The sequence below is a fragment of the Delphinapterus leucas genome, unplaced genomic scaffold, assembly GCF_059928025.1.
Source record: "Delphinapterus leucas isolate spDelLeu-1000000601 "Yukka" unplaced genomic scaffold, BTC_Dleu_Yukka2 spDelLeu_asBTCV2_sq25, whole genome shotgun sequence".
Lineage (NCBI taxonomy): Eukaryota > Metazoa > Chordata > Mammalia > Artiodactyla > Monodontidae > Delphinapterus > Delphinapterus leucas.
The window spans coordinates 15,479,923-15,501,561 of record NW_028322234.1 but is presented as its reverse complement, the minus strand read 5'-3'; the positions used below and the strand labels follow the sequence as shown (position 1 = coordinate 15,501,561).

Here is a 21,639-nt window from a genome sequence, read left to right as displayed (position 1 = left end):
ATAAAGGGGGTGCCTGGTGCTCAGTGGAGGCTGGGCCCCGCCATCCCCCCATCCCATTCCCGCCTGCCTGCCCAGCCCATCAGAAGTTATGGATCTGTTAGCCTCTAGCTGGGGAGACGAGGCAGACGCAACATGAAGCAGCTAGGGCCATGTGAGGGGCGAGTGCACCAGCCTGGCCTGCCGGATGTCAACTGGAGGGCCAGCCCCAATGGGCAGGGTGGTGTGGCCGTGGCCTCAGTCCTTCCTGTGGAGGCTTGTACGCAGCCTCTCATCTTTAACGGGAGCTTGAAACCTTGGCCTGGCTGTGAAGGCTGATGGGTCCTGTGGCTGAGCTCAGGGCAGTGCATTTGTGGCATGGATGCTGGCCGTTCTGGGGGGCTCTGAATTTGGGACCTGAGATGTTTCTGTTAAGGGACTTGCAGGAACTTGGGATGCTTCTTCGGCCACAGGAAAGCTGAGACCCGTGTATAAGCATAGTTTGGAAATAACATCCCACAGCTGCAGACGGTCTTAAATGGCCTGAGGTCTCAAGGTACAATGGCCAGTGGGGGCAGTTGGAGGCTGGTACCCACGTGCCTGGCCTGCCTGGGCTCAGAGCCCGCCTCTGCTGGGTGTGTGTCCTTATCTCCAAAACGGGGATGACAGTGGAGATCTCTGCTTCAAGGGTGGATGAGATTAACTGAGTTAATCCGTGAAAATCCCTGAGTGAAGTAGTTCCCACCCTGGGGGTAATTCTGTCCCCAGGGGACACTGGGCAGTGTCTGGGGACATCTGTGGTTGTCACTACCTGGGGGGGGGCTCCTGGCATCGGGGGGGGGGCTGGGGCAGTTGCTCAGCACCCCACAGCGCCCAGGACAGCCCTGCATGGAGAGTGACCTGGCTCTGATGTCCCAGTGTCTCCCTGGCCCAGGGAGAGCGTTCAGAGACTACAGGGGCAATTTTTCTCTGGGCTTCTGTCTTTCCTTGAATGTGAATCAAGATGTTGCAAGAGGAGTTTCTGAAATCACTCTGCATTCCAGAATAGTCCGTGGTTTTTACGCTGCTGTTCCATATTTGTCCAGGGAAGAAAGTTGGGGAACAAGCAAGGTTATTAGAAGGCACCTTGAAAATAAGCTGGTTTCTTCTTCTCCTGGAGCTTCCTTATTTTAAAGGGGTGGGTCAGAGGGTTTGGCTGGGGTTTTGTGGACCACGCTGCCAGGGTGGTGGTCCTGGGGGTGGCTGGACCGGAGCAGCCAGTCCAGAACTCAGAGCCCCGTGGCCTGTTCTGCATGCCTCGTTCGGGGTCCTCCTCTGATGACTTGGGGTCTGCTGTGGGCCACCTGCTGGAAGACCGTGGTCCTGGGGTGAGCGGTGCCCCAGGCCCTCGCCAGGGCCCTGGCGGGACAGTGGAGTTTGCCGATCAGCTCCGGGTGGGGAGGAGGACTGGGTTAGGTGTCCTCCGTGCGGCCGCCGAGACAGGGGGACCCGGAGCTGCTGCCTTGGGTTCCAGCACCTGTGCTCCCGAGGCCCTGTGTTTGTTAATTTGGCCTTTAGCCAAAAGAAGGCCTGAAAACTTTGGATCGACCAAGCTGCAGTGGCTGTTTTCCTAACAAGCCTCCTAGAGGGATATTCACTGTAAAAATAATTTATCTTCCCGGTGTAAAAACCAGCAGTTACCGGAGGCAAAACCAAGACAGTGAAGGCTGCTTGTGGTCCCTGCTGAGCCCCTGACGTGTGTCCAAGTGGTGTGGAATTCGTGAGGGTCTCTGTGTGCTCCTGGGGTCCAGCGGTCAGCTCGGGGGTGATAGGACCCCGAGAGGCTGATGCAGTAGTCGGGGACGCAAGGACCCTAGTGTGGGACCTGCGTTGTGGCCCTGTGACCGACAGGCAGGGGTCCTGTCACACAGGCTGGGAGCCTGGGAGGGCTGGGACCCCAGCGTGGTTGGGATCGGTCAAGGGCGAGGGAGTGGGCGTTGCTAAGTGACCCACCCCGCGCCGCACAGGGGAGAGAGCCTGAACCCACTCTCCCCTTCGTCTGCCTGCAGCGTCAGCTGAGAACGTTTGTCCCCCAGACCCGTGGTTTCGTCTGAGCCCTGCCGGGCTCGGGGCTCAGCCTGTGAACTTGGGTCGGGACTGTGGAGATGGGCCTGGCTAGAATGGGTGTCTCGGGCACCTGCCAGAACCCTCGGCTGTCTGCCTCCATGGATCTGCATTCGGGATGTCTCCGCTGGGTGTGGAGCGGCTCCACAGCCCTTCCCTGAGGTAGGGAGCGCCTCGCCTGGGTCCCCTAAGTGCCGGCGTCGCACCGTCAGGTGCTCACCCCCTTGCAGCTATCAGCGGAGGCTGGCACGGGAGGCATTGATGGCAAATAAAGGCTTCCCTGGAAAGCGGGGCTGCGCTGGGGTCCCCTAGTGCTGCCTTACAGGGACCCCCCCGCCCCAGCCGTCTGGGCGCTCAGGAAGGCCAGGGGACTTTGGGAGTGACCAGCCTCTCCACAGCCTCCAGGGCCCTCCCGGGCCTCTGCCCCAGGCAGCACTTGGTTTGGAGTCTAGAGCCAGAGCTCAGAATGGGACCCGAGCTCCCGAACCCTGTCACTGCCACCGACTTGGGGCCTCGGTGTCCTCTCCCGCTCTCCTTGTTAGGTGCCAGCGAGCTGTAAACAGGGCACGTATGTTAATAAGTGCTCGGCTCGCACTCCAGCTGCCAGTGAGAAGCTTCGGCTTACAGTGGACTGCGGCAGAGAAGACAGCAGGCTCGCCGCAGCCCCCAAAGCCTGGGCTCTGTGCTGTCAGCCAGCTCCGTGTTTATCCTGCAGGCCAGGAGCCCAGGAGCCAGCAAGGAGCCATGGCACCTGTGTGATGGGGACCAGAGAGGGGTGTGATCGCAGAACTGGGGGAGCAGTGCTTCCTTCACGGGCGGACAGGGAAGGCCCCTCCCAGGGGACGTTTGGGCAGAGGTCTGAATGACTCGAAGGGACAAGAAGCTCCACATGGAAGCACAAGGAGCACGTGCAGAGGTCCTGAGGCGGAAATGCCGGAGAGGATTGCTGTGAGCGGAAGAGAGTGAGTACGTGTGAAGCGATGGGCTCAGCTCCCTTGAGTGCCCGTGTTGTGGTTCGGGTGACTGGCCCAGTGTAGAAGGTCCGGGGGGAGCACTGGTTCTTGGACCGTATTAGCTCGTTCTGTTGGTTGTGTCAACTGGTCTTCTCTTTCTTTATTGTTCTGCCTTTTTAAGCTTCCCGTTTGGAAAGAGTCAAGACCTTGGTATTGGAGCAGATCATTTCCACCCGGAAACAAGGACTTTGAAATGGAGAAACCTCTTGTAGAACCCAGGGTGCCCCCCCTCCCCCGCCGCCGCCCCATCTCAAATGCTTTTTGTAATACTTCCATTCTTCAAGGTGGTGTTTGGACAGTCCCGCGTCTTGTTATGATCTGTGTTGTGAAAACACTCAGGCGGCCCTGGTCTCCTCTCTGGCCATCGTTTTGGGGAGGGTATCAGACAAGATGGCATGCAGTCCTGACGATGGAACATTCTGAAGCATATTTGTAAATCTGGATGGGGAAGGCACTTGTTAGTGGCCATCCTTGTGCTGGTTCCCTTTGTTTATTTTTTGAACTTTTCATTACGGGGAATTTGAACACACGCAAAGGTAGACAAAATAGGGTAAAGAACCCCACATACTCATCACCCAGCCCCAAACCATCAGCCCATATGGCAGAATGCCCTCCTGTCCATGATGAAATATCCTGCATATTGTTTTTTATATATTTTGGTTTTAGTTTTTTTATTTTTAAAGTTATTTAGGCCTCACGGCTTGTGGGAGGATTGAACCTGGGCCCCCTGCAGTGGAAGCACTGAGTTTTTTTGTTTTTTAAGATTTATTATTATTTATTTTATTTATTTTTGGCTGCATCAAGTCTTAGTTGTGGCACGTGGGCCTCTTTGTTGCCGTGTGCAGGCTTCTCTCTAGTTGCGGTGTGTGGGTTTTTTTCTCTTCTCTAGTTGTGGCGGCCGAGTTCCAGAGCATGTGGGCTCTGTAGTTAGCATCACGCGGGCTCTAGTTTACGTGCATGAGATCGGCGCACAGGCTTAGATGCCCCACAGCATGTGGGATCTTAGTTCCCTGACCAGGGATCAAACCTGTGTCCCCTGCATTGTAAGGCGGATTCTTTACAACTGGACCGCCAGGTAAGTCCTGGAAGCACTGAGTCTTAACCACTGGACTGCCAGGGAATTCCCAAAACATTTTGTTTTTAAAGAATTGCAGACTCCCAAGAAGTTGCAAAAATAGTATGGAGAAGTCCCACGCGCTCTTCCCCCAGTGGTGACATTTTACACGACCACAGTCCACTGTCAAAACTAGGAAGTTGATGTTGGTACAGTACACTACAGGCCTCACTCAGATTTCACTAGTTTTAGTAGCACTCATTTTTTGGTATTTCTGTGTGATCTCTTACCAGCTGTGTAGATTTGTGTAACCACCATCACAATAAAAATACAGAACTGTCAAAAAAAAAAAAAAGATACAGACCTGTCTTGTCAACACAGACCAATTCCCTCGTGATCCCCCTTTAAAGTCACCCCCACCTCCCACCCTCAGCCCCCGACAACCACTGGTCTGTTTTCCAGCTCTATAACCTTGTCATTTTGACAGTGTTAGGGAATCATATGTAACCTTATGGGATTGGCTTTTTCACATAAGATCCATCTGAACTGTTGTGTGTATCAACAGTTTATTCCTTTTTATTGCTCAGTAGTAACTCTAATTATCCAATATTATTTTATCATCCTTTTTATTTCTATAAGGTGGGTAGTAGTAGTAATGTCCCATTTGACACTCCTGATTTTAGCACTTTGAGTCTTCTCTCTTGTTTTTCTTGATCATTCTACCTAGAGGTTTGTCCATTTTGTTGATCTTTTCAAAGAACCAGCTTTTGGTTTAATTTTTTTCTATTTTCTATTTCTATTTTGTTAATTTCTGCTCTGATCTTTATTATTTCCTTCCTTCTGCTTGCTTTAGGTTCAGTTTGCTCTTCTCTTTCAGTGCCATAAGGTAGAAGTTGAGATTATTGATTTGAGAGCTTTCATCTGTTTTTCATATAGGCAGCTATAAATTTACCTCTCAGTTCTGCTTTAGCTGCACTGTATAAGTTCTGGTTTGTTGTGTCTTCATTCTCATTCACCTCAAAGTATTTTCTAATTTCACTTTTGATTTCTTCTGTGACCCATTGGTTATTCAGGAGTGTGTTGTTTAATTTTCACATATTTGTGACTCCCCACATTTCCTTCTGTTATTGACCTCTAATTTCCATTGAGGTCAGAGAACCTACTGTGTATGATTTGAATTCTTGTTAATTTGATGAGGCTTGTTTTGTAGCCTGGTATTTGGTGTATCCTGGAAAATGTTCCATATGTCCTGAGAAGAAAGGATATTTTGCTGCTCTTGGGTGGGGATTTCTATAGATGTCTGTTGGTTTGTAGTGTTGTTCAAGTCTTCTGTTTCTTTGTTGATCTTCCTTGTTTTATTCATTATTGAAAGTGAGATATTGCTGTCTCCAACTATTATTATTGAATTGTCTATTTTCCCCTTCATTTCTGTCAGTTTTTGCTTCATTTATTTTGGGGCTCTGTTATTAGGTTCGTATATGTTTATAATTGTTATATCTTCCTGATGGAGTGGCCCTTTTATCTTTATAAAATGGCCATCTTTATCTCTAATGACACTTTTATTTTGAAGTCTATTTTGTGTGATATTAGTATAACCACTCCTGCTTTCTTATGGTTGCTATTTGCATGTTAGACCCCTTTCTGTCCTTTTATTTTCAGCCTATTTATGTTTTTGAATCTAAAGAGTATAGACAACATATAGTAAGATCTTTTTCTTCTTCCAATCTGATAATCTCTGTCTTTTGATTGGATTGTTTAGTCACATTTAAGTCATTATTAATAGAGTTGGATTTACGTCTTCCATTTTCCTTTCTGTCCAACGTCTTTTATTTCTCTCTTCCTCCTTTACTGCCTTCTTTTGCATTAAGTGAATATTTTCTAGTGTAATGTTTTAATTCCTTTAATGATTTTTTTCATTATATTTTTGGAAGTATATTCTTAGTGGTTGTTCTAGGTCTTATCATATACATCTTAACTTACCAGAATCTACTTCTGATTCCCAGTATTATTTGAAGCAAGTTTATACTGATTCCATTTGAACAGGGTGACTTGGGTTTTTCAAGGATGCTGATGTGTCTGTTGGCCTCAGTGGCACCATTCTTTTGTTTATTCCTTTTCACATTTGGTGAAATGAACGTCTCAAAGGATCTGTAATGATCAAAAATATTTGTGAAGCTCTACCTTCTCAGGATCAGGCTTGGGAAGGCCCTGACTCCTGTGTGATCACTCTCCTTGTAGTTTTGGCCTTCTTTTCTTCCCCTTTGCCCCATCTAAGCTGACTGGTTTGTAGCCCTGATCCTGCCTCAGGATTCCAAATCTGCATCAGTGTGTCATGCCCACTTGGAGGCAGGTCTTTGGGGTTAAGGAGTACCCGGTGCAGGGAGGCCCAGGTCAGCCTCGAGATAAGTCTGCGAAGGCCAGCAAGATGGTTGTTAGCTGTCACTCTTTTTGTGAGAGCCCAGGTGGGTGGCCTGAGGGGTTGTGGTCAGGATGGCACCGGGCAGAGAACCAGGAGCAGACCGAGTGGGTGCCTCTGGTCACCAACAGCGTGGGCAGCCCTAGTGTTCTGGATGCATTTAGTTGAAGCTTCAAAACAGCATCAAAGTTTTGATCAAACGTTGAGGAGCTCTTGTGCTATTTTTTTTCTGGCTTGGTATTTTTTTTTTTTTTTTGGTATTTTTTTTTAATAGCAACTTTATTAAGTATAATTCACATGCCATACAATTCACCCTTTTAAAGTGTACAATTCAGTGGTTGTTAGTATATTTACAGGGATGTGCAGCCATCACCACCATTGAAGTCTAGAACATTTTCATCACTCCAGAAGGAAACCCCATACCTATTAAATAATCACTCTCCATTCCCCAGCCCAGACAACCAAAATGCTGTAGTGTCTCTGTGGATTTGCCTGTTCTGGGTGCTTTATATAAAGGGAATCACACATTGTGTGGCCTTCAGTGTCTGGCTTCTCTCCCTGACCATCATGTTCTCAGAGGATCTGTGTTGTAGCGAGGGTCAGTGCTTCACTCCTTCCATGGCTGCGTAATATTCCACTGTATGAATGGACCACATTTTGTTTATCTGTTCATCCATCCATGGACATTAGGGCTATTTCCACTTTTTTTGTCTATTGTGAATAATGCCTATGATGCATAATATGGACATTCATGTACAAGATTCTATGTGGACACGTTTCATTTCTCTTGGGTAGACACCTAGGAGTGGAATTGCTGGGCCAGACGGAAGGTCCGTGTTTGAGGCTTTAGGAAACTGCCAGATTGTCTTTCACAGTGGCTGCACTGTGATACAGTCCCACCAGCAGTGTACGAGGGTTCCAGTGTGGCCTGGTATTTTTAAATTTGAATTAGGTTGGGGACCATAATCATTTTGGTGATGGTTTAATCCCAGGACGCGCTGCCTCTTTGCCCTGAGATCAGCACCCATCCACCCAGATGGACCAGCCAGGGAGCTGCTGGGAATGGGACCTCTGGGAATGGAGCTGAAGGGGTGGGACCTCTGGGTCCTGGCACGGCTCTCGAGGCGGCTCTGCGTCCCCTTTGTTCTTATAAAAGTGGTACATAAGTGTTGTCAGCAGAGACAGAAGTCTGTGTGAATTACAGATTTCCCCAGATCCTGCCACCCGGATAGAACCGTTCTTGACATCGTGGTGAAGGCTCCCTGGTCGTCGCCGTGTGTCAGGTGGAGGTCTTTCTAGTTTGTTGACTCCACACTCCCCAGCGGACACCCTTCTATTTTGAAGGGTGTTTTTCAGTTATCCCCAGAAAGGTGGTCTGCTTGGATGCTCCTACGACAGCTGGGGGCTCTCATCATCCTGGCGACAGCCCCCGCTTTTGTGCCTCCTTCTAATCTGTCACCTCCTAGTCACTGCTTTTTTTTGAAATGCCAGTTCATAGCCCTCGCCCATGTGTTACACTGGGGTGTTTTTTTCTTGACTTATAACAGGGTTTCTCACCCTCAGCACTGTTGATATCTCTGAGCTGGATCGTTCTGCGGGGGCCGCCCCGGGCACGGGGAGGTGTTGAGCAGCATCCCTGACCCCCACCCCCTCGATGCCAGGAGCCCCTTCCCTCCCCCAGTCCTGACAAGCACAGATGTCCCCAGATGTCCCCAGGTGTCCGCTGGGGGACAGACTTGCCTCTGGTTGAGAACCGGTGTTTTATTATAACCCTTTCTATATTAGGGCTGTTAGCATCCTCAGCATTATACGTTTTTTCTCCGTTTCTCAATTTATCTCCTGGCTTTATTTTTGATGTGTTGTTACATAGGATATTTTAAAGCTTATTGCCAAATTTGTCATTTCCTTTAAAGCGCCTGGTCTTGTGACCTGCCCAGAGAGGTCTTCCCTTCCCTGAGTTTACCAAAACACTGGCCCACTTTATTTTCTCCTGCATTTTTATGGGTTTTGGAAGGACCCGCAGTCTGGAGGCCCCGGGTGGGGACAGAGCTGTGTGTTTTCCACGCTGCTCTCCTGTAGTCTGCACAGGCTGGTGAGGCTCGTGGTTGGGACACGGATCTCGAGCTGGGCTCCCCTGTTGCTAGCTGTGTGATCACTGCCCCGTGCCTCAGCTTGCTCATCTGTGAAATGGGCTGTGAGAGCAGTACCTGCTTCCTAGGGTTTTGGGGCTGATCAGACGTGCCAGGTGCTTAGAGCCGGGCCCGCACATGGTGACCTGTGCCCCCATCATCGGCCTTTTTATCTGTCCTGGTCATCCCTGACCCTCGCACTAGCTCCAGGGGAAGCTCCAGGCAAGCTCTAGAAGAGCAACGCTGTTTGGGGAGGTCAGGGAACCTGTCCAGGGTCCCCAGGGCCGTGGGTGAGGGGCAGGGTCCTCTCCGGGCTCAGAACGTGAGCACACCTGCGTCGTCCGGCCCCACAAAATTACGAGGTACCTTTGCAGAGAAATAGGAAGATTATTTTGTCAATGATTATGGTTTTAAATGGTTAGTCATGGAACATTGAAGACCTGTACACACGAGTAAAGAATGGGCTGGTGTCTTGAGCGTCTGCAGGGGTGGCCTTCTGGCCGTGTGGGGAGCTTGCTGGGGTGCCACACCCCCTCCCAGGGTGCCGGTGTCCGCCCTGCTCTCTGTGTGGCGCCAGCCCCTTGCCTGGGCTGTGGGCTGGGGACAGGTGGTGACCTTTGCCCACGCTGCGTCCCTGACCCCCCGAGCCTAGTAAAGACGTAGGTGGGCTGGCAGGCCCTGTTCTTGTCCACGATGTTCCAAAAGCAGGTGCTGGCAGCCTCCTTGGCTCCCTGGCCTTTCACCCACGTGCTTTCTTTTTTTTTGTCTTTTCAATCCAAGTGCTTCCTTTCTCTTTTTTGTCCTTTTTGAATAAAAACTTTCAGAGACATAATTTCAGATTTCCAGAAAAGTTGCAAGAATGGCACGAAGAATTCCCAGACACCTCTTTCCTGGCCCCTAGGAGTTAACCTTTCACTGCAGCTGCTCTTGTTCCTTTTCTGTCTCTCGTCCTCTCTGTCTGAGCATTTCTTCCTGAACTGTTTCACATACATGCCTCTTTACCTCTAAATACCTCAGTGGGCATCTCTTCTGAACAAGGGATTCTCTTATCAAATTATCAAAACCAGGAAGTTAATTCTCAAAATTCTCAGAGTCCAGGCTCACACACCGCGTGAATACGTCACGTCGCTTTTGTTTCTGTTCATCTGGATCAGTTCCTGAGTCTGTCCTTCTGGCTCGTGGCTTGGACGTTGGGAGAGTACAGGCCCGTTATCCTGTGGGGCGTCGCTCGGTGTGGGTTTGTCTGGTGGTCCTCTCACGTCTGGCAGGAACATCCCAGAAGCAGTCTGGTGTCCTTCTCGGAGCATTGTCTCTGGAGCCCACATCTGGTGGCATCAACCTGGCCCACTTGGGTAAGGGGGTGTCTTCCAGATTTCTCCACCCTGAAGTTACAGTTTTACCATTTGTAATTGGTAAGTTTCTTGCGGGAGGTCCTTGGGGACCTTGTAAACACCCCGTTGTTCCCCCAACATTCACTGTTTGGGCAGCCATTGTTGATTCTTGCCAAGTAGGGATTGTCTAATTCCACCATTCCTTCTGCATTTATTAGTTGGCTTTCTACTGTGAAGAACAGCTGACTCTTCTTCCCCATCTGTTTATTTATATCAGCGAGAACGCATGGGTCCTTAACTGATTCAGTAGATTGTAATCCATTGCTGTCATTGTTTTCGGATGCTCTAGTGGTCCCAGATTTATCCAGAGGTAGAGCTCCCTCCCGCTGGCTCCTCGTGTCCTTCAGGCACGTGCCCACCAGTCTCAGGGCACTTCCCTGCTTTCGGGCACAGTGAGGGGGTCCAGGCCCATGCTGTGCACTCCCACCTCAGCTCCAGGCTTGACTGCTTCTCCAAGGAGCCCTGGTTCTTCTTGTGGACAGTGCATTTAGAAACCAAGATCTGGGTGTTCAGTTGCTCATTGCCAAGGGGGTGTCTTTGCCTCTGGGCCCTTTTGCCCGGGAAATAGGTGTGTAAATAAATACACATGTGCATACATTAGTGTGTCTGTGTGTACATGTATCGCACAGACACCCACATCCATTTCTGCTTCTACCTATACACACTAGTGCCCACGAGTTCACACCGACACCTCCACTTCCAGCCCTTTGTTCGTGCAGGCTGCTTGCCGGCCTCCCCTTCCCTCTTCTGTAACTCTGACTCTGTCAGTGAGAGCCCTGCGTCACCCACAGTAAAAGAAGCCCCTGGAGTAAGTCAATATTTGCTTTATCTTTATCTCAAAGGCACAGAGTTCCAAAACCATGCTTAAAAGTAACATGGCTTAGTTCTTTCTTTTCCTCTTTATTGTGGTTGTATTATGTACTTGAAATACCGTTTGGTTTGCTTCTGTTTGTATTTCATTGTAGGATTCTTCCCCCCACCCCCCCACAGTTCTTATTGATTTCATTCATTCCTTCATTCATTTAGTACGTGGGACATTAGCATGGTTCAAGGGTCAGAAAAGTGTCTGGAGAGATGCATCATCACCCTTCCTCGCCCTCCCTCCTGCAGGAAATGATCTCATTAGTTTATGCCTCAGAAATGCAGAATTGTGTGTGTGTGTGTGTGTGTGTATATATATATATATATATATATTTTTTTTTTTTTTTTTTTGGCCACGCCTTGCAGCTTGTGGATCTTAGTTCCCCAACCAGGGATTGAAACCATGTCCCTGGCAGTGAAAGCATGGAGTCCTAACCACTGGACTGCCAGGGAAGTCCCAAGTATATTTTCTTATACATGGAAGGTGGCACAGTGGGGATCACTCTTGAACTTTTCTCTTTTCACTGCGCAGCGTGTCCTGGAAACAGCTTCATCTGGCCATGGAGATGTGCCCGCCCTCCTGCACAGCTGTGTGGTGTCCACTGGGGGCTGCAGCACAGTTAACCCAGCCTCTCCCCTGTACGTGCGTTGGGCTTGTTTCCAGTATCTTGCTGGTACAAACGGTGCAGCAGTGAATGCCCTGGTGTAGAGGTATCTTCATGTTCTTGGAAGAGTATCTTCAGGGTCGATTTCTAGAAGTGGGATTGCTGGCTCAAAAGATAAGTGCCAAGATGTGTGTTAGCTTCTGGCACGTTCCCTCCTGGGGTGGCGGATGGGTTTACTCTCACTAGCACCGAGAGGGTCTGGTCCCACAGGCTCACTAGCAGGGTGTGCTGTTCTAGTGGAAACGTACTTGCTGATCTGAGCCGTGAGAGATGGGATCTCAGTGTAGTTACTTTCATTTATTTATTTATTTATTTATTTAAAATGTATTTTTGGCTGCATTGGGTCTTCGTTGCTGTGCGCAGGCTGTCTCTAGTTGTGGTGAGCGGGGGCTACTCTTTGTTGCGGTGCACGGGCTTCTCATTTTGGTGGCCTCTCTTGTTGCGGAGCATGGGCTCTAGGTGCGCGGGCTTCAGTAGTTGTGGCACACAGGCTCAGTAGTTGTGGCTTGTGGGCTCTAGAGCACAGGCTCAGTTGTTGTGGCACACGGGCTTAGTTGTTCGCGGTATGTGGGATCTTCCTGGACCAGGGCTCGAACCCGTGTCCCCTGCATTGACAGGCGGATTCTTAATCACTGCGCCACCAGGGTGGTCCCGGGGTCTCAGTGTAGTTTCAGTGAGCATTTCTGAAATTAGGAGTGAGGTCGAGCATCATTTCATGTGTTAAAAGCCAGTTTGATATCTTTTCTGTGAATAGCCTGTTTATACTTTTCACCCACCTTTCAGTTGGATTTTTGACGTTTCCTCATTGATTCAATTCCACCCTTACCCAGTGCTTTGAGATGCCACCCTTGTCTCCCCCCACTCCCTGATCTGTGGTTCCCCCAGCCCCTGGAGGAGGTCAGGCTCTAGAAAGACACGTGCACACGCTTTCCTTTCCAGCGTGCTAGGTGTGCCTTGCAGGACATGGTTGATCCAAAGTGTGCCCCGCAGGACATGGTTGATCCGAAGTGTGCCCCGCAGGTCATGGTTGATCGCTTCCAGGCATCTCAGGTTCTCAAGATCCAGCTGGAACCTTCCCATCCCGGTGCTCCCGACCCTGCAGAGGCAGGTCCTGCAGAGGAGTTGGGGTGGACAGGTGGGCTGTGTGTCCAGAGCATAAAGGCGTAAGAACAGCCGGTGGAAGAAGGCGGGTATTTTTTTAAAAAGAGACATTGCCAGACTGCCCTTGGGAGCAGTCCTGGGTGGCCACTGGGGGCATGTCACCAGATCTGCCTTCCTTGCCCGAGTGAAGCTCTTAAATGACAAAGCCCATGACAGCTGCCATATACGAGGGTTTACTGTGTGCCAGGGTCTCCTTCTGGTGCTTTTGTCCGTGGCCTTGTTTAACCTCCTGCAACCCCACAGTAGGGCACGGTGACCCCCACTTGACAGATGAAGAAACCGAGGTGCAGAGGTTAGGAACTTGCCCCAGGTCACACGGCCGGCTGGGACCCCTCGGGGGCATCTGTGCTGGTCTCTGCAGCCCCGCCATGGCCTCCAGAGAATGGAGCAGGATGTACCATGGGAAGTGTGGTCACAGAACTGTGTGTGAGGCTCTGCCACTGGGGAGCGGGCTTGGGAGGCCCCCTCTCTGGGATTTAGCCTCTTTTTGTCCCTCACTCCATTGCTGTAACGTCGAGCGTCTTCTCAGGTGCTTGCTGGCTGTTTGTATATCTCCTGCAGGGAGGTGTCCATTCAGTTCCTTTACCCACTTGTAAATTAGGTTGTTTTTGTTGTTGTTGACCCATAAGAGTTCTTTATCTATTCCGGATACAAGTCCCTTTTGAGATCTAAGGTTTGCAGATATCTTCACCTATCCTGTGGGTTGTCTTTACTTTCTTGATTATGTCCTTCGAAGCACAAAGTCAGTTTATTTATTTTTTCTTTTGTCACTTGTTCTTTTGGTGTTGTATCTAGAAACCGTTGCCTAATCCCAGGTCACAAAGATTAATTCGTGTGTTTTCTTCTAGGAATTTTTAGAGGTTTAGCTCTAACGTTTAGGTATGTGAGTTAATTTTGAGTTAATTTCTGTCTGGTGTGAGGTAGGGGTCCAGCTTCTTTCTTTTGCACGTGGACATCCAGTTGTGCCAGCACCATTGTGGTAAAGACTGCTCTTTACCCCTCAGACAGTCTTGGCAACCTCACTGAAAACCAGCTAACTTTAAATGTGCAGGTTTATTTCTGGACTGCCCTCTCTCATCCATTGGGCTCTCTGTACATCCTGAGGCCAGGACCACATTGGCTGGATCACTGTAGCTTTGTCACCCCGAGTTATTTTATATCTAGTCTCTGGGGCGGACGTTAAAGAAAAATGATATGGTTCTTACATTTCCAGGAGATGAGATCAGAGCCTTCCTGGGATTGGGATCCAGACAACCCAGGGTGCCCGCCACCTCCCTAGCTGAGCCATTGCCACTTCCGCAGTTGGATTTTGTTGTCTGTGAGGATACAGAGGATTTGGTGAGATATTTGTAAACGAGAGGCTCTTTTCCCAGTCTGTAAAGACTGATGAAAATGTCAGCTCTTCAGGTCTCTCAAACAGGAAGCATCTGAAACTTGCGTTCAGCAGGTTGGGTCTTTAATCAGTCCTGAAACTGGATTGCAGGCTGGCGTCAACTTGCTTTCTCTTTTCTTATCGGTTTGGATCTTTTTACAGCCAGACTCTCCTCTTCCAGCTAAAACCTGCTGTGCAGTGAACTTCAGAGGACGGAGATAGAGGTTGTTGTGGTTTTTTTGTTTGTTTTGTTTTAGTTTTTTTTTGCTTTTGATATTTTATTTTGAAATAATTTAAGAGGCATTGAAATGTTGCCGAGACAGTACAAAGAGTTCTCATGTACCTTTCAGCCACGTTGCCCTGATACTAACGCCTAACGTAACTGCGGAAGGATGACCTGAAGTAATAACAACAGATTTTATTAGGATCCCACTGGTTGTCCCTCTCAGCCCCTTTTCTGCCCAGGACCCAACCCGGGACCACACGGTGCAGGCGTCAGGCTCCTTAGGCTCTTCCGGACTGGGGCCGTGTCTCAGTCTTTCCTTGTGTGTCGTGACCTTGACACTTCCGGAGAGCACTGGTGAGGGATTTTGTAGTGTCCCTCTCCTTGGCTTTGTTTCTCATGGTGACACGAAGGTTATGCATTTGAGGGAGGCTGCCCCAGGGCGATGTGCTGACGTGTCTCTTTGCCTGTGGGGTCAACCTTCACCCCTCGGTTAAGGTGGCACCTGCTTGGAGTCTCTGCCGGAAGGTTGCAGGTTCTTCCTCTGGGACCTCGCGAAAGCACACCTGCTTCTCATAAACATTTGCCTGTCAGTTTCAGCGTCTGTGGTGGATCTTTCCTGCAGCAGGGATTACCGTACAGATCTCACGGCGCATTTACGTTGCCTTCACTCCGTCTGCATTATGATCTAGAATTTTTTGTGGAAGAGAGCTATCCCTTCTCCCCCACTTCCGTTACATTTTGACTCTCACACCAGTAAGGGCCGGCGTGTGTTTATGGCACTCTGTGGGTTTATAGTCGGGCCTGTCACTTCCACTTGTTGGCCTCGCTGTCCTCGCTTTGGTCGTCCGGTGCCCCTTCACTGTGCTCACGTCCTCCCGGGAGTCCCCATCTTCTATGAGTATTTCCACCCTCCCTGCTCCCATGAGGGGCTCCAGCTCACCTTGGGAGCAGCGGGGAGCAGGCCGAGTTGGGCGCTGAGCCCTCCTGGATCAGATAACACACACAGGCGAGGAGGGCTCCCTGCCTTTGTGGGCGGAAGCTGCCCGTCAGCTCTCTGCCTCTCGGACCCCGGGCCCAGCTCCCGGGCCACCGTGGATGGTGTGGGTGGACCCATCCCGAGGGCTAGCCCTAGGTGGCCCAGAGCTGTTAGGACCAGGGGCCCAGCTACTCCTGCCCGGGGTGGGGAGGCCAGGCCTGTGGGGTCCCACAGGTGACAGCAGCCGGTGGCAGTTCCTGGTGCCTCAGCGTGTGGAGACAGCTGGCTCTTCCCCCTGTTCCTGCTGCTTCTTCCCGGCCCACCTGCCTGCCTTTTGCAGAGGGTGGAGGAGCCATCAGCGTCTGCGGGGCGGGCACCTCGGAAGAGTGACATCATCCGATTATCAGACGGCGCCTTTTTAAAGGAGAAGTGGTCAGAGTGTGCCTCTTTGGGGTGGTGCTGTCTGAGGCCTTGGGTCGCTGCTCAGTCTGTCCCCTCACTGCAGCTGGACGCCCCCTGCCCACCCCGAGTTCTCTTTTCGGCGCCTGGCTTTCCCGGGAACCGCTACCAGGCCAGCGGCCCGGCCCTGCCAGCCTGGGCAGCAGGAGGCACCAGGGCCTTTCTGTTTTGTTTTCCTTTTAAAAATTACATAGACTTTATCGTTTAAACAGTTGTAGATTTATAGAGAAATTGAGAGCTCTAGGGAGAGTTCCCTACCCCCCTGACCCCGATACCCAGTCTCCCGTTATTCCGTTTTACATGAGGCGGATTCGTTTGTTGCAATCAGTGAACCTTATGAGTACATTCTCGTTGACTAGGGTCCTGCTTCATTCAGTTTGCCTTCTTTGCCCCTGTTGTCCTCTTCTGTCCCAGGACCCCGTCTGGGACCCCCGTGACATTCAGGTGTCTCGTCTCCTTGGGCTCCTCTGGGCTGTGATGGTTCCTCAGACTTCCCTTGCTCTCGATGCCCTTGACGGGTTTGAGGAGGACTGTGGCCAGAGATTTTGTAGAATCTCCCTCAGTAGGAACTTGTCTGCTGTTTTTCTCACGGTTACACTGGGGCGCTGGGTGCTGGGAGGAGGACCACGCATGAGGGGCCATCTCGTCCATTGTCTCGGGGTGCCTGCCGTCAACATGACTCATCACTGCTGGTGTTGACCTTGGTCCCCTGGCTGAGGTCGTGCTGCTCAGGTGTCTCCACTGGAAGGTCACACCTCCCCCCTTTCCATACTGTCCCTCTTGAAAGGAAGTCACTGTGCCCAGCCCACACTTAAGGGCCCCCTGATGCCTCAGCCCTGGCTGCCCTGTGCTGAGTGGGCTGTGGCCAGGCCCCTGGTGTCTCAGGGCCTCCAGGGTGGTGACAGGCTGGCTACGGGGAGCCCTCAGTCCTTGCGGGAGCAGGGGAGGCGGGTGAACCTAGCCCCGCGTGGACATAGGTCAGGGTGGACAGAGGCCTTAACTTGGCTGTGGCCTGAGGGCTGAGCCTTAACCTCAACCACAGAGCTTCCAGCCTCCTATTTTGGGGTCAATGCTGTCATCCCCCAGAGCATGAAGGCAGGAGGACCCCGCAGCCATGGGCAGCAGCAGACTGGGGTCTGTCCAGCCGAGGACCACAGGCTCGGGTGGCCTTTGCCTTGCAGCCCACGTGCTGTGCGTGGGGTGGCCCATCGTCCATCTGGGGAGACAGTGTGCAAAGAGGTAGTGACAAGTGACCAGGGAGACACGTGACCCCATCAGATGTGAGTGAAAGTCAGGCCAGCTATTCTCAGCAGGGAGGCCTGCGGGCAGTGGGGGTGAGAAGGTCCCTCTCCTCTGTCATCGGGTGATGTACGTGGAAGCCGCCGGATCAGTCTCCCTTTGCTGCGGTAACAAACGACCACAGACTCAGTGACTTAAAACAATGCGCGTTTATCATCTCACCGCCCTGGCCGCCAGAAGTTCGACATGGGTCTCACTGGGCTAGGATCAAGGTGTGGGCAGGGCTGATTGATCCTGTGGAGGCGCCAGGGAAGAATCGGTTCTTCGCCATTTCCAGCTTCTAGAGGTGCCGCATCCTCGGCTGGTGGCCCCTCCTCCGTCTTCAGAGCACATCGCTCTGACCTCTGCCTCTGTCATCAGTTCTTCTCTGACTCTCACCCTCTCGCCTCCCTCTTAGAAGGACTCTGGGGATGACACTGGGCCCCCTGATAATGCAGGATCATCTTCCATCTCGAGATCCTTAACTTGGACTTCCCAGCGGTCCAGCGGATAAGACTCCGCACTTCCAATGCAGGGGGCCGGGTTCGATCCCTGGTCGGGAAGCTAAGATCCCACGTGCGGCGCGACCAAAAAAAAGAAGAAAAAAGATGTAAAAAAAAAAGATCCTTAACTTCATCCCATCTGCAGTCTCTTGTCACCAAGGAGAGCATAGTCACAGCTCCCGGGGATTAGGATGGGGACATCCTTGGGGGCCATTGTTCCACCAGCCACAGCCATGTGGAGACATGCCAGATTAATTGAACCCCCAGACTTCTGCTCTTGTCGCTGTCAGGGGCTGGCGGGGCTGCGGAGCAGGGCAGGTGGCAGCGGCCGAGGAGCCCTTGGGACTACACGTGGCCCCAGGCGGCTTAGCTGGTCCAGAGGAAGAGGCGAATGCCCGAGGGCCGGTCATTCCACAGCTCGGTGTGGCCTTTTAGCCCAGGGGCTGGCACCTGTTAGAAGACAGTGAAATCAATGTAGTGGGTTGTGCCCAGTAATTTTAAAAACTTGATTAAAAAAAAAGGTAGAAAAGGTCAACACATGTTGCCTGTTTTTGGGACTTGTGCTATTTAAAGCTCCTGGTGAGTTAGGGAAGGTGTGCAGGACCAAGTTCCACACCCCCAGGGCACCCTGGCTGAGCTGCCCTGCAGCCAGGTCGGCCCCCAGCAGCTAGTCCAGCTTTAGGCAGCATGTGCAAAGGCACAGGGGCAGGGAGGGTCCGGCAGACGCCGAGCCGTCAGCTCAGCTCAGGTGTCTGGGAGGTAGGGGCGGGGAGCCCAGTGAGTCGGGGCAGCTGGAGCCCAGATTGTCAGAGGCCCTGGGGCCACACCCCACGTTTAGAGTCTTGTCCTGTGTCCATTCAGCAAGTGACCCTGAGCCTGGCTGTGAATGCCGTGGTGGGGACCCTGCCCCCCGTGGGGTCTCAGCTGCACGGCGCCTGCCACGCTCTGCCCTGTGCTCTCTGCCCCCCTTGGGTGTAGATGGCGGTCACCATGCGGCAGTTCCTGTCCGACTGTCCTCCTTGGAGGGGCACCTTGCCTGCCTGCAGGGGGGTTCGGAAGAGGCAGAACTTCCTGTAAACCTCTCAGGAGTGCCTGTACCTTAAGGTTTCCAGAAGCATCATTGGTCTGATTTGATTGTGTTTGGAGGCTCTTGCTTCCTCAGCTACCGATGTTTAGGAGCTGAGAGCTTAAAATGGGCCGTTGCTGGAAGCCTTTAGTGGGGCGGGTGCTCATGGTTGTGGATTTTCATGTTCTTGGAAACATCAGAACAGAGGCAGGCATCCCTGGGCTGCATGCTGCTGCTAGGAGTGTAATTTTAGTTAATTGTGCTTTTGTTTTGCACATTTTAGGAACCGTCGCCATTGCTGGAACCTGACAGAAACCCTAACAGAAGCCGGTTATTGGACCATCTCCCTGCAGCCTCACTCCCCACTGTGTACCAGGAACCTTGCAGTAAGTACGTGTGCGGGCACCCGGCCCCAGGGCTGCTGGTGGAGGAGGCGGCCCTGTTTGGTTCTGAGCTCCTGGGGTGTCCAGGGGCCAGATGCCCCTAGAGGAGCCTAGACCCCTCAGCATGGCTGTGCTGGATGTGCCTTCTCTCCGCGTCTGCACTCTGGCCCCTCAGCATCTGAACACCTGTCCCTCACTTCTAGAAGCCCTGAGAACCATAGTGGGTTTGGGGGGACTCCAGGATGGCCCAGGATTAGCTGCCCTATCTGTGTCGTGTCCCTGGGCAGGACACCACTTCTGGCTTCACCGAGGGACATGTTCACCCCACCTCACACCTTGTGGGAGATGATGATCAGTCACAGGGAGAGGGGAGGGTCTTCAAAAATGGAGGATTATTATTATTATTTTTTAAAAGTAATTAGTTAATTATTTTTGGTTGCATTGGGTCTTCGTTGCTGTGTGCGGGCTTTCTCTAGTTGAGGCGAGCGGGGCCTGCTCTTCGTTGCGGTGTGCGGGCTTCGCATTGCGGTGGCTTCTCGTTGCGGAGCACGGGCTGTAGGTGTGCGGGCTTCAGTAGTTGTGGCTCGTGGGCTCCAGTAGTTGTGGCTCACGGGCTTAGTTGCTCCGTGGCATGTGAGATCTTCCCGGACCAGGGTTTGAACCCGTGTCCCCTGCATTGGCAGGCGGGTTCTTAACCACTGCGTCACCAGGGAAACCCTGGAGGATTATTTTTCAATGCTTTGAAAAGAATCCCATGACCCAGCTGCTTCTGGGTTTCAGCTCCAGGGTGTCCCCCTTCTCCTGGACTTTTCTAATTAAGCAGGGACAGAGGGTTCACAGAGGTGGCCTCTGGAGGTGGCCCAAGGGGGGTCACTGGTAAGAAAAGAGGGAGCAGCCTGAGCCCCTCATGGCTGGCACCCACGGGCAGGGGCACCCAGGTGGAGGGGCGCTCAGCGTGGGACAAGCAGTTCCCGTGCTCCTGGCCACAGCGAGGAGAGCTGGCTGAGCAAGAAGGGCTTGTGTTCAGTGTTGACCTTGGACGAAGCCTCCTCCCAAGGCCACGTGGCTAATGAGGGCTCAGTGTGGACTAGAACGTGGCCTTGTCTGTTCTGCCACGATTTAGGAACCCAGGAATTGGGCCGTGAAGCTCAGGTTCCCCTTTACAAGCGGTGGAGTGCAGGTTTTGTTCCTTAAAGGGGAGATTTCAGGCATCTGGGTCAGGGGCCGGCAAACTGCGGCCCGAGGACCACTCGGCCCATTGTGTGTTCTTGTAAATAAAGCCTTATCGGCGCACAGCTGCTTCTGTTCACTTGCACCTTCCTCCTCACGGTGGTGGAATTGCGTGGTTGTGACAGAGGCCGCGTGCCTGCAAAGCTGCAAACGTTTACCGTGTGGTCCTGCACAGAGAAGGTGGGCCGTCCCCAGTCCCTGCCAGCTTGTCACTGTCTGGGGCTGGGTGGACCAGGCCCTCGTCGACTGGTTTAGAAATGGTCAGTTCTGACTGTGTGTCCCAAAGCGTTGCTTTACCCTTAAAACTCACGCTTTCTTACAAGACAGTCAAGTCCCTGAAACTCGGTTATCCTCTCTGTATCCCCATCTGCACGACACATTCTGCGTACGTAGCTCGCCCTGTGCGGCTAACTTTTTAGTAATCCCTCACAAGGATGCTAGTCATCTCCCTCTGTCAACCCATTTTATAGCTGGAGAGACTGAGCACCATCCCTGAAAGGTGTGAGAATGTTCTGGGCTGGGGGAAGAGTAGGAGGCGGAAATGAGTGAGGTCACGGGCACCTTCCCCAAAAGGCCTCGGGCGTTTGCGGAGATCAGGGTGCTCGTGACAAATGGGACAGGTTGACTGCGGTCTGGCAGGTCCCAAACAGGCTGCCTTGGACTTCAAAAAAATTAAGTTTTGTAGAGATGTAATTACATGCTATAATGGTCACACTTCCAAGTATACAATTCAGGGAATTCCCTGGCGGTCCAGTGGTTAGGACTCCGCACTTTCACTGCCATGGGCACAGGTTCAATCCCTGGTCAGGGAACTAAGATCTCACAAGCTGCACAATGGAGTGGACTAATTAATTAATTAAAATAAAGTATGCAATTTCGTGGTTTTTAGTACGTTCACAGAGCTGTGCCGCCACCCCACCATCTAACTCCATCTAACTCCAGAGCACCGTTATCAACTCCCCCAAACCACTGTACATTAAGCAGGCACTCCCTCTCCCTCCCTCAGGCCCTGACAACCAGGAATCCACTCTCTGTGTCTGTGGATCGGACTGTCCTGGACGTTTCCCATCATTGGAATCACACACTGTGTGTCCTCCTCCGTCTGGCTTCTCTCACCGAGCATCGTGTTCTCAGGCTCCATCCACGTTGCAGTGAGTGTCAGTGCCTCTCTCCTTTTCATGGCTGAGAATGTGCCCGTGTGTGGAGGGACCACATTTGGTGTATCTGTCATCCGTAGATGGGCAGTCGTGTTGTTTCCGCTTTTGGGGTTTTATGAATGATGCTGCTGTGAACGTTCAGGTGTCTTGGTGGACGACACCTAGGGGTGGGATGGCTGGGTCAGATGGTGGCTCCATGCTTCGCCTTTCATGCTCCTGG

General features: G+C 51.8%; 1 protein-coding gene across 2 annotated transcripts in view; it reads left to right on the top strand.

The window, feature by feature from the left end:
- KDM4B (lysine demethylase 4B) overlaps positions 1-21,639 on the top strand; it is a 133,627-nt gene that overhangs the window by 10,159 nt on the left and 101,829 nt on the right. For both annotated transcript variants that reach the window (XM_089905610.1, XM_089905609.1), the window contains exons 2-3: positions 18,933-19,035; positions 21,269-21,413. In XM_089905610.1, the coding sequence (XP_089761736.1) occupies positions 18,933-19,035; positions 21,269-21,413 (248 nt within the window). The remainder of the gene's footprint in view (positions 1-18,932; positions 19,036-21,268; positions 21,414-21,639) is intronic.